Here is a 13,289-nt window from a genome sequence, read left to right on the forward strand (position 1 = left end):
TAACGGTTAGGATATATTTGGTATTTTTCATATTGTTTTTAATAAAAATCAATATCCTACTCTCGTGAAGAAATAGTAAAAAAACCTGAATAGTATGTATGTAATCTCTCTTCTCTTTTTTTTCTTTCTTCCTTCTTCTTCCGTCCTCCCTTTCACTGGCGCACTGTCACTGGCTATTTATAGCCAATGACAGGGACGTCCAAATCACCACCGATTTGCTTTGAAGAAAAAATGGATCACCTGCTTTCGGTGCACCTGCTCCTTTGACAAATTTTTTTATTTTATTTTATTTTTATTTTTTATTATGTATAATAATATATATTTATATAGGTAAAATTAAAAACTCAATTCAGTATTAGAAAAAGCCCGTCTCAACCGCTAAAAATCAATTTTAATGACCGAAAATAACAGTTTTGACCCAAAATGACCTGAAACTCATTTTTTACCCTAGTCGACATGGTTTGACCCGTATTGACCTGGTGAACTCGGTTTTGACCAGAAATGACGGTTTTGACCCGAAAACGGCCTGAAACTCATTTTTTACCCTGGTCGACATGGTTTGACCCGTATTGACTCGGTGGACTCGGTTTTGACCCGAAAATGACGGTTTTGACCCGAAACGGCTTGAAACTCATTTTTTACCCTGGTCGACATGTTTTGACCCGTATTGACTCGGTGGACTCGGTTTTGACCCGAAAACTCATTTTTTACTTGGCCGACATGGTTTGACCTGTATTGACCCGGTGGAATCGGTTCTTATGGAAAGATGCGGTTGACTCGAGAAAAATATATTTTTGAATTTTCCTTTTTTTTAATTTTTTTGGATTTTTATAAATAATAATAGAAATAAAATAACATTTGAGAAAATCTTGGTGGATCCAAAATTGGGTTACAACACCATCATAGTCCCAAACAGCTTGCTTTACTTCCTCTGTAGTTGCATCCTTCTCAAGCCAATTGGATTGCTCTATAGATAGTTTCTTAACCCATGGCTCCCATTGAAACCCTTGTTGTCTTGGGTTTAGAGAATAACATAGAAAAGAATGAAACAACAGCATTTTTAATTCCTTGCGGGGGTGATCCCATCGTGAGTTATCTTCGTAATATAATCACGAGATGTCCTCACTTTTGCAGCTAGATGGAAGAACTTTGTATTTCTGTCTCCTAATTTACACCAGCTTTGTCTTGATTTTTGCCTCCAAATAGCTTCAACATGTTTGCTTACATCCCATTGTTGTGTGTTTAAGGTATATAATTCAATCCTCTCAGTTTCTAATAGGTCACGTGTTAGGATTGTTGTTATTAATGTGCAGCAACTATCAATAAACTGCACTGTCCATTGACAATAAAGCATATGTGGCCTATTGCAATTGTCAAAGCCTATAATGGTGGGCTGTTGGTGGCAACTGGATATTGTCAAAAGAAGTTGTACCAACCATTAGTAAAGAGTGCTCACCATTTTTGACAAGTGCAGGAAGAGCTGCTATTGAAGCCTATAAATAAAGGAATTATTTGTAGCAAATTGTCAACATTTGCAAATTATCAACATTTTTCTCAACCACCCTCTCCACCATCAACCATAATATTTATGCTTCCTGTAAATAGAGACAGAGACGAGAGAGTGAATAGAGAGTGGAGTGTGTGTGCAAGTGTGCATAGAGAGAGGAAGTGTGTGAGAGTGAAAGAGTGCATAGAGAGTGCAGTGTGTGTGCAAGTGTGCACAGAGAGAGGAAGTGTGTGAGAGTGAAAGAGTGCAGATTTGAGAGAGTGAGTGAGTGTAAGAGTGAAACCCTGGGTTTTCTGGGATTGTACTGGGTTGAGTTGAGTGTTTGTATCATTCCTTCAATAATATATAATCTGCTGCCTCCAAGGACGAACCCGGTTTTGGGGAACCACGTAAATCTGCTTGTTTGTGTTTTTATTTGTGTTTGCTTTCGGTTCAGTATGCACAACAAATTGGTATCAGAGCATTAGGGAAGCTTGAACACTGAAAAACACGTTTTTCAGCTCTCTGTTCAAAGTTGTAGAATTTTTAAAGTTCTCGGATCTTGATTTTGACCACCTGTGGAGATTCCTCTCGTCGATACGAGTCCGGCGATATAAAGATCATTGAAATCGAAGTTGAAACGAGCCCTGTAGAGCACGTCGAAGTTTCGCTGGAAATCTGCCGAAAAAACCAGAAAGTGCCGGAATTCTAGCTTGAGAAGACAGCCACGTCATCCGACACGTTGGCGCTGAGTTATCATCCATGTCATCAATAGAGGGTCCACATTTCCATGTCATCAGACACGTCATCTAACAGTGACAGAATATTCTCTTGACAGAATAAGCATATTCCGTTAACAGTAAGAGAATATTCCCATGACAGAATATTCTTTATCAGAGACAGAATATTCCTTCCCTGAGTCAACTCGATCAGATTGGTTTTTTGGCCAACTCAGTGATTTTTTGACCCGTTTTAGGCCAAGTCAAGCTTGTTCCTAGCATTTTCAACCATTCTGGACGCAACCGTGGTGTCCATTTTGTGAAACAGCAAGCCAAAGTTACTGTTTTGGCTCTTTTGAGCATAAAAGTGTGTGTTTTAACAATTTTAGCACTCCATTTGTAATCCAAAGACGTCCTAATGGCTGATATTCTAGAAGAAAGATCAACGGGGAATGCTAGTATACCTCCACAATACATCCCGGTATCGAGTACCAAATTTGAGGTGGAGAAGTTTGATGGGAAAGGTAATTATGGCATGTGGAAATGTGAAGTCATGGATATGCTTGTCCAAATGAATTTGAATTTCACTCTAGAAGATAAACCAGAGGATTTGGATGATAAAAGCTAGGAAAGGATAAATCAGTTGGCCTGCAGTTCCATCCGACTTTGTCTTGTAAAGGATCAGAAGTATGCCTTTTCAGAACAAAACTCTGCAAAGGAATTATGGCAAGCACTGGAGGACAAGTTTATGAAGAAGAGTATAGAGAATCGTCTCTACTTGAAGAAAAGGATCTTCCGTTTTCAACACAAGAAAGGTACTTCCATGAATGAGCATCTGAATGATTTCAATAAAATGATAGCTGATTTGAAGAATTTAAATGTGGAAATCGATGATGAAGATAAAGCTCTGTTGTTATTGAATTCACTGCCTGACACATATGAACATCTCGTCACCACTTTACTGTATGGTAAAGAAAAGATTAAATTCATTGATGTGTCTAATGCTTTGGTGAACAATGAGTACCGGAAGAAGGACCAGATTGTTCACAAGGAGTCAACGTCAGAAGCATTGACAGTTAGAGGCAGAACAAACCTCAGAAGATTTCGAGGGTGAGGGAGATCTCGCTCAAAATCCAGAGGAGAATCATCAAATAGACGATATCTTGCAAAAGATGAGTGTGCCTTTTGTCACAAAAAAGGGCACTGGATGAAAGATTGTCCAATCAAGGGCAACAAAGAAAAAGATGAACCAACTGTGAACGTTGCATGAGATGAAGATGAACGAGACTCTGCATTCATGGTCTCATCACTAGAAAACCATTCTGGTGAATGGATTCTTGATTCTGCATGTTCCTATCACATGTGCCCTAACAAGCACTTATTCTCGAGACTCGAGGAGTTCGATGGAGGAGTTGTGTTGATGGGTAATGATGATGTTTGTGAGATCAAATGGATTGGGACTATCCATCTGAAGATGTATAATGGGTAGTCAAGACACTAACAGAGGTACGGTATGTACCTAACTTGAAGAAAAATCTCTTCTCACTTGGAGTCCTAGAATCCAATGGTTATAAGATTATCATGCATGGTGGAGTCCTGAGAGCAATCCGTGGTGCATTAGTTGTCTTAAGAGGCACGAGGATAGGAAACTTATATTTCCTGGATGGATCTACAATTACTAGTACAACAGTTGTTTCCAAAAGCTTAGAAGATGATAAAGCAGATAATTCCAGACTTTGGCACATGCGTTTAGGGCATGCTGGTGAAAAGGCTTTGCAAGGATTAGTCAAGCAAGGTCTATTAAAAGGCATCAAGACTGGGAAGCATGGGTTCTATGAGCATTGCTTTTTTGGAAAATAGATAAGGGTCAAGTTTGGCACTGCGGTACAGAACACAAAAGGGATTCTAGATTATGTTCACACTGATTCTCGGCCCAGCTAGCCTAAACTTTTTTTTTTTTTTTTGAGCTGTATCTCATTCAACCTGTTCGGGCTGATCTGAACCTAACCAACATAGCCCGGTCACTGGTGTAATACAATGATCTGCTTGGCTGAGACACGCATGCGTGAACATACTGTGCACAGTGCAAAGTTAATTAAAATTACCTTTGCACGGTACCAGACTTATTTGAATTTTGCAAAGGGAAAGGAAGCTTACCTGTTTCAGGGGGTTGCTGAAGATGGAAGCTTGTTCTTTCTGGCTGATGTTACTCTCCCTTCTGCTTCTGTTAGTCTCCCCTCTTCATGCTTTTCTTTTGCTTTCTTTGTTCTTTATTTCCTGGTTTCTTTCTGTTCGTTCGCCTCTCTTTGCATTTCCAGGTCTCCCCTGTGCTGTTCGTCCCCTCGAGTTGTGTCCTCCTGTTCTGGTCTTTCTCTCTGGCCTTTATTCCCTTTCTTTTGTTTTCGTCTGTCCTCTGTTTACATCCTTGTTCTCTGGTTTTTTTCCTCCTCTGTTTGTGTTCTCTCTGTTTTTTGTGATTTTTCTCAGCTTCCGAAAAAAACCCCCTTGTTCGTTCTCTCCTCCTCTGGTTTTTTCGTTTTTTTCTCCCGTCTCTCCCCCGTCCAGTGCGGTCGTCACCCCCTTTTTTTGGTCTTTTCTCTGAATGTGCTCTCTTACACAATGCATATTTGGAGATGCATTGTGTAGGAGACGTGGTACACGATTGCAACCGGTTTGAGGCAGTTTCCTTTCTGCTGAATTAATCCATGAAGAAGGTGACGAATAGTAGAAACGAAACGGCGTCGTTTTCTCCAGAAATGGTTATTTCTAATTGGACCTCTGATATTCTGACATTTAGCACTGGTAGATCCAAAATCCTTGCTGCACAAAATTTTTTCCCATACATTACACTCTGAACTGATGCTATTGACGTCAATGGAGAAATTGTCTGATTTTGAACATCTACTCTCTTAAATCGGTTCAATTATATGTTAGCATAAACAGTTATCTTCATCAATGTGCTTTGTGTGCTGAGTTGCAATATGGAATGTCAAAGTGTTTAAAGTGCTAAAGTGCAGACTAAGTTTATCAAAACCAATGACCCTTCCGAACCTCAACATGATTTTTTTGATGCAAGATACGCTCCAGGCCATAATAGGCAGATCGGTGACAGTGACCCAGGCAAGTTCTGGAAACTTTTCTAGTCTGTCTATAGGACCTTCATAGGCAAGTCTGTCATGGAAAATGGAAGAAAACATTTGTCATTGTTATTATAAGAAAACTCGTCTTTGGGTTTCGGGCTCAGTTATATCCTTTACACTTCTTTTGTGAGTTCATTTTGATCAATCAAATCAATTCAGCTAGCTCATAATGTAAGATTAGATAACCGTGGCCAGGGGAAGAGTTCCTCCGAGCTACCACTTCTTTAGACCAATCCGTTTGTTTTATTTCCAGAAATTTTATTCTTCAATATAAATATTATGATATTGTGTGTTGGCATCTGGCTTTGTATATCCTAATAAAAAAATTTAATTTATTGTAAAATAATTATTCAATTTAAAAATTTAAACTCTAACATCAATTTAAACAACCATTCAACCTAGCTAAATATATCCCTTAAACTACATGTAAAAGCAGAAACAAACAAGAAAAATTCTCTCGAATTAAATCAATTAATATCAAGATACTTCAAATTGTCAAAACATTATGATATTATAGAAGTTAAATTATGTATTATTTTCACCCTTATTAATTTTAAGCAAATATTTTTTATAAAAAATTAAGTGATCATAAAATAGTTTGTTTTTCAAAAATAAATAATAATTAAGAATTTAAATTTAATAAATACTGAGAAAATAAATACAGTATTTATTTTTTATTACTTTTTTATTTTGGTTTTATAATAAACAATTTTAAATTCAATTTTAATCAATAAAAAATTTTAAGCACCGGTTATCTAGTTGAAAAACTAATAAAATTTATAAAATTTGAGTTAGGTATTTTTAATGAGTGTAAGGGATATTACAATTTCTGTTTGAAAATAATTAATAAAGAAAATAAAATAAATATAGTAATAATAGATATCACAATATTTTAAATTAAAACATGATAAATATAATTAAATTATTAAATAATTTATTATATATGAATAATAGATAATTAAATTTTGTTTTGCCACCTGCTTGCGAGAAGAATCTGATTAGCAGGGACAAGTTTCTTAGGTAATGATGCTATGGTTCTAGTTGTCTTTTTCAGTCAACAAGAGTGCATATATATATATATATATATATATATATATATATATATATGAATAGTTACGTGATACGTTGTCTAAAATTTCCTTTTGAATAGTTACAGAGAAGAAGGAATATTCAATTGCTTGTAGCTAGACAACTGTAGTTTGCCATTCTTGAAGTGAAGTTTCTTTTGAAAAAAAAAAAAACTATCCAAAAAAAAAAAAAAAAACCTTGTCTTTGGGCTTCACCTATCAATGGTGACATCCGCTATGAAATCTCAAATTTGGAAATTTTGTCAATTATTTAAGAAAATAGAAAGTATTGGCTAATTCTTTTAGGACAAGTTTTGTTTGATTGTGGAAATTAATGGGAGTGGTTTTTTATTAAATCGTCAAGATTTTTAGTTGTATTACTAATATGACAATATTGAAAGAAGCTTATTATCATTACCAATTAAAAATAAATAAAATCAAGAGCTTATTATAATTCATTTTCGTTTATTGGAAAACAAAAAAAAAAGGAGAAAATATGTTGATTTCTTCCATTGTTGCTCACGAAAACTAAAAATATGTGAAATATTTCATCTGGCGAATTTAAGTTCGAAATGGGAAAACTCTGTTTCTTGTTTCTGCATTTAATATACACAAGCAGCAGGCGAAGAAATAGAGGAAATGTAAGACTTTGGACTGAATCTCCAAGACAGATAATAACACCTCTTGAAAAGCGTGGGACTCTATTACCAGCTGAGCTACTGGCTCCTTGACAAGAAAGTATACTGTAAAAATTCAACCATTAACATTTCTGTGAACCAGTTCATCTTCCAATTCTATCGTGGAGAATAGTTTTGGAAATGGTGGCCAACGAGTTGAAAGCTCTGTAGAAACTTGTCGCATTGTTGGCCGATAATGGGGATCGGTCTGCAAGCAAGCAAACGCTAGTTTTGCAACAAGTGCCACACCGTCCGCAAGCTCGTTTTCAGGAGGTGGCAGGCGCTGGTCTAAAACATCCTTCAAGAGTGTATTGTGACCGCTTGGTGATGATGAGGAGGTGGAAGCAGAAAACATCAGAGATGAGATGAAATCGCCAGGATGCTTTCCCATCATTACTTCCAATGTTAATACTCCAAAGCTATACACATCACAATTTTCATCCACTTTCATTGTGTATGCCAACTCTGCAAAAGAGGCTGGTCATGCTATATTTTGCAAAAATAATTTACTGCACCTATTCTGTTTTCAAGTGATTTTGTAAACTAACCTACTGTAGAAGGTGATATTGAAACTTAACTACATACCTGGAGCTGTGTACCCAAAGGTGCCAGCAAATGATGTCCAATTGGATGAGTCAGGCATTAAGAGCCTTGCTGTGCCGAAGTCAGAGACATGAGCCTCATATTCTGAATCCAAAAGAACATTGTTGCTGGAAATGTCTCTATGAATAATCGGAGGAGAGCAGTCATGGTGCATGTAGGATAAAGCATTGGCAACGCCTTTGATAAGATTTATCCTTTTATCCCAATCCATCTTTGTTGCTTGTTCCTCGTCGTTCAGTAACTTTCTTAAACTTCCCCTTTCCACAAATTCATATACCAAAAACGAGTGTTTGGCATGCGAGCAGAAACCATACAGCTTCACAATATTTCGATGCCGTATACCCATTAAGACATCAATCTCGCTTCTAAAAGCTTTCAAGCTGCTCATCTCAACTTCTGGTGTTTGGTGAAACTTCTTCACGGCAAGGACTTGTTCTGATGGAAGTACAGCTTTGTAAACAACTCCATACCCTCCTGTACCAATGCAATATTCGGAGTTGAATTCCTCAGTAGCCTCAATGATGTCCTCGTAGCGCAGTTCCCCACCAGTGCACCATCTCGCGGGAACATCTCTTTGAGGTGTTTCCATTAACCTTTTCTTTCTTCCGCTTTGGAAAAAGATAAGGAAACCTACAATCAGGCCCAACAAACTACCCAGCAGAGAAAATACAGTCAAAATGATAACTGTGGGGCCCTTCTTGTGCACAGTTTTGTTTTTCATGAGATCAGAACAAGCCTCCAAACCAGTAGCATTGCCACAGAGGTTGGTGTTGTTGCGAATTGCTTCAAATGGTGCCTCGCGAAAGGCTTTGATGTCAGGAATGGGACCCTCTAACTTGTTAAAGGATACATCCACTTTAGTGAGGCCTTGCAGTCTACTAAAACTGGCTGGAATGAGACCAGACAGCATATTATGGGAGAGGTTTAATTCCTCTAGCCGCTGCAGCTGTCCAAGCTCCGGTGCTATACCTCCCATCAGGGAATTCCAACTGAGATCAAGACTTTGAAGAGACTGTAAAGACCCCATCTCAGCAGGAATAATCCCTGCGAAGCTATTCTTGCTCATATTCAAGAATATCAGTTTTGAGCACTTGCCAAGCTGTTTAAGAATTGTTGCGCTAAAATTGTTCGCGGCCAGGCCAAGCCTTTCGAGATCAGATAGCGATGCGACATCGAAAGGAATATCACCTGATAGTTTGTTATCGTTGAGTTCAAGTTCAATCAACTTTAAATTTCCCAATTCTTTTGGAATTCTCCCAACTAGTTGATTTGACGAGAGGTCAAGAGCTTGTAAATGAGTTGCCTTTCCAAGAGCTGCTGGTATTTCTCCAGAAATCTTGTTTCCAGAAATCTTGAAGGTTGTCAGATTGTTAAACTGCTCCCATTTCAATGAAAGTTCACCATGCAATTCATTATCACTCAAATCCATGTAGTACACATGAGGATGTGTGCCAAAAGCTTCAGAAATGTTTCCACTAAGTTGGTTTCTCTCAAGTCTGAGTCTCAACAAGCTGCTGCAATTTCTCAAGCTTTTTGGGATAGCTCCCGTGAAATAATTGTCCAACGCCGCAAAATGTGAAAGTAATCCACCAAGGCACACATCTCGTGGTAGATTTCCAGACAATCTATTAGAATATATATGTAACCAATACAAATGTGTAAGGTTGTTCATTTCTGGAGGAATAGGACCAAAAAGACTGTTTTTCGCAAGGTGAAGTTCAGATAAGCTTCTTAAATTGCCTAGAGATGCTGGTATTGTACCAGTTAGATTATTAGATGACAAATTTAAAGTAGTCAGGTTTCCTAAGTTTCCTAAAGATGCTGGTATTGCACCAGTTAGATTATTAGATGACAAAAGTAAACTGGTGAGAGATCTCATGTTTCCTATGGAAGCAGGGATTGGACCTTCAAAATTATTTCCGGACAAGTGAAGGGCAGATAGATGTTCAAGCATTCCTACTTCCCTAGGTATGAAACCAGAGAGTTCGTTGCCATGAAGGTAAAGATACGACAAGTTGCTTAAGTTTCCTATGGACGTAGGAAGACCACCACTAAGGTTGTTTTTTGACAAATCAAGCAAATCAAGAGATACCAATTTTCCAACTTCTGGTGGTATGTTGCCAGAAATGCTATTTGAAGACAAATCAAGTTTGATAAGGTTACCTATACGTGAAGGAATGGACCCATAGAGCGAGTTGTTGCGAAGGATAAGCACAGTCAAGTTAGGAAAGGAAGGGAATCTGAGACTATTTAGGGTACCTCTCAAACTAGAATTAGGAAGACTTATGTTGGTGACGCTACCAGACTTGTCGCAACTGATTCCGACCCAGTTGCAAGGGCTGTCTCCAGCCCAAGAAGACAGGAGAGACTGGCTTCGGTTGTCAAGACTGACTTTCCATTCTAGAAGAGCTTCTGCTTCCTTCCTTCCATTTGCTACTTCAGCTCCAGTAGCCGAGTAAGCAAAAGAAGTAAAGAAGGTAGCATAAGCAAGTAAGGAACAAAACAACGAAGGTATGGATAAGAGCAAGATATGGGAAGCCATGGCCTTGGTGGTTTACTTTCTTAAGGAGGATGTATAAAATGATTAGCCCTGCATACGTGTATATCTATGGGAGCCATAAGATGAAATACCGGCCCTTTGCGCAGGAATTCATTTGTCTTGGTCATGATCGAAAATTTCTGAAGAAGATAGACAGTTGCGTCTTAATTGGATGTCTTCGGGTTTCCCGTGAAATTTCGAGTGTGGAACAACATTGGAATGACATATTGAAATTTCGAGTGTGGTTTATGTTTTCGTTATTTCCTTGTTCCTTTCATTGGTCTCTTACCAATCAAATGAATCCACTTTGAAAAGTTACCGCTAGTAGAAAGAATATTGGAATGACATTTACATGGTTAGCCTTCAGACGATAGCCATATTTCGAAGGCAGTAAACTTGATCATAGACAAGGAAAGTAGTTCTTAAGAAAATAAATATTTTTCTTTATTTTTTATTCTATTTAAGAATTTATTTATTTGTTGTTGTTATTATTAGACTTTTCTAGTTTTCATATTTGATTTGTTTATATATTCAATATTATTAGACTTTTTAATTTTTATTAGTTTTGTTTTTTTATTCTGTATTATTAAATTTTTATATTTTTTATAGTAATAACCTTTTAATAAAAACAAAACTTTGATAAATAAAATTTAAACATTTTATGTCTCTCCACATAGTTATGATGTTTTTATTTTTTAAGGTTTTGACTAATAACAAATATAGTTATTTTTCATTTAAAAAATTATTTATTTTATTTATTATTATTAGGCTTTTCTACTTTCATGTCTCAAAAAAATACTTTTTTCTATTTTCTATTCAATATTATTAAACTTTTTAAATTTTTAATTTTTAATTTTTATTCGATATTATTAAAGTTTTCTAATTTTTCTTTTATATATATAAAGATTTTTAATAATCTTGTAATTAAAAAATACGTTGATAAAAAAAATTAAACATTTTATATGTCTCCCCTATATCAAATGGAGGGATAGAACTCACACAAATGCATCTAATAAACAAGGCATTTATTATAAAACTAGGGTGGGCAGTGGCGAGCCACACAGGGACAAAAGAAGACAATTGCTCCCTTAATTTTATTAAGTTTTTATTTAATTTTTGTTATTAAATATATCCGGACAAAGGGTACTTAGAGGAAAGTATATCCGGACAAAGGATTGCATTCCTTAAGTGCAAGATAAAGGTAAAGATCCTTCTTCTGGAAAGTGATGAGCCAATTTTATTAAGTTTTTATTTAATTTTTGTTTGGTTTTTTAAAACATATGGGTTTGACGCACATGCTAGACCTAAAATATTTAAACTTGTTATTTTATCAAGTCCAAGTCGCTTAGGCTTAACAGTGCGCCAAACCCAAGATAGTGTGAGTCTAAAACGCATGTCAAACCTAAGATGCTGGGACTTGGAAATACACCAAGCCCAAGATAGCGTGGGTCTGGCACGCCTGTCAGATCCAAGATAGAGTGGGTCTGGCAGGCTTACCACACCCAAGACGCTTGGACTTGACAATCAATCAAGTTCAAGACAGATTCAAGGTGCTTCGACTTGGTAATGCGTCAAGCCCAAGATAGCGTGGGTATGGCATGCATTGCACACTCAAGACGCTTGGACTTGACAGAGCGCCAAGCTTAAAGTAATGTGTGTCTAGCACATATGGCAGACTCGAGATGCTTGGACTTGGCAGTGCATCAAGCCCAAGGTAGCGTCGGTCTGACACGCATACTAAACCCAAGGAACTTAGACTTTGTAACAAGCCAAACCTAAAGCATTTGGACTTGGTAGTGTGCCAAGCCCAAGGAAGTATGGGTATGGCACTCATGCCAGACCCAAGACGCTTGGACTTGGCACTCATCCAAGTCCAAAGCGCTTGGTCTTGGCAGTATGTCAAGCCCAAGATAATACCGGTCTAACACGCATGTCAGACTCAAGCACAACTTGACAGACAACCAAGTCTAAGATAATGGTCATCCTCCCTTGGGATGTCCAGGGGAATGACCGACCTTCCTTGAGTGTAACCTCATGGAAGAACTTAGTCTTTGTAGGCTTAGCTACACTTGATGTCTTAAAATTTAATTTTTTAATATCTTTTTAAGTGTATAAAAGTCTCTTAAGGACCTACCATATTCTTATCAGGTAATGGATATTTATCTCATATTAAAAGTTATTCGGGTAATTACACTGCATGCCCTTCTTTTACACAAGAAAAAGATTTATGAGCTATAAATATACCATGAAAGTTGTTGTCACCTATTTTTAGTGATCCCTACACAAAAAAATAGAGAGAAAATACAAAAAAAATCAAAATTTTTTTTTTTGAAAAATGGCTAAAGATTGGTTGACGAGGTTCAAAAATACAAAGATTGAAATTTGACAATATATTTTCGACTAATGAAAGCCTTGTTGACAAAGAAATTCAATTTGAGGAAAATAAATTCAAAATTAGATGTTTAAGGACCTAACTAGATTTTGTTAAAGGTCTAATTGAATTTATAGAGGGTTTAATTGCAATAAAATTTAAATTTAATTAAGTCCATAAACATTTGATTTTGAACTTTTCTTCCTCAAATTGAATTTTTTTTTGTTAACAAGGCTCTCATCAATCAAAAATATACTGTGAAATTTCAATCTTTGTATTTTTTAGCATTCTCCAATTTTGGTTATTTTCTAGACAGTTTGGAATTCTCTTCTCATTGCTATTTTTTTTTTCTGAATATATTTTTTGATTTTTTTTTGTATTTGTTTTTTGAGGACCCAAAAATAAATAATAAAAAAATTAGTGATTTGATGTATATCCTCCAACTAAGCTAAGAAAGAACTTTATTATCCTATTATTTGAATTAGTGGAAGAGTTTGAGTGGACTACCTTCTCGTAGTTTTCCCTGTATTAGGGTTTTTCACTTAAAAATTCTTTGTGCTGCGTGTTTATTTAGTTTTTGTATTTTATTTTTGTTGATTGACTGACCCCTATTTTTAATTGCACAAAAAGAGAAAAGAATTGAGATATGCGGATTGTGAATTCGGATATATTGGTGTCTTTTTCCAA

General features: G+C 36.5%; 1 protein-coding gene and 1 long non-coding RNA gene across 41 annotated transcripts in view; one reads left to right on the top strand and one right to left on the bottom strand.

The window, feature by feature from the left end:
- LOC18110403 (MDIS1-interacting receptor like kinase 2) overlaps positions 1-10,478 on the bottom strand; it is a 132,379-nt gene extending 121,901 nt beyond the window's left edge. For 3 of the 40 annotated variants that reach the window (XM_052447511.1, XM_052447520.1, XM_052447512.1), the window contains exon 1: positions 8,272-10,463. In XM_052447511.1, coding sequence (XP_052303471.1) covers positions 8,272-10,234 — 1,963 coding nt within the window. In that variant the 5' untranslated portion in view covers positions 10,235-10,463. Of the gene's footprint in view, positions 1-7,264; positions 7,555-7,637 lie in introns of all 40 variants that reach the window. The other 37 variants (XM_052447518.1, XM_052447522.1, XM_052447521.1 and 34 more) reach the window with 31 other exon arrangements.
- LOC127904365 (uncharacterized) overlaps positions 1-13,289 on the top strand; it is a 35,709-nt gene that overhangs the window by 20,146 nt on the left and 2,274 nt on the right. The gene's annotated exons all lie outside the window — the stretch shown is intronic.

The sequence above is a fragment of the Populus trichocarpa genome, chromosome 15 (genome assembly GCF_000002775.5).
Source record: "Populus trichocarpa isolate Nisqually-1 chromosome 15, P.trichocarpa_v4.1, whole genome shotgun sequence".
In the NCBI taxonomy this organism is placed as follows: Eukaryota; Viridiplantae; Streptophyta; class Magnoliopsida; order Malpighiales; family Salicaceae; genus Populus; species Populus trichocarpa.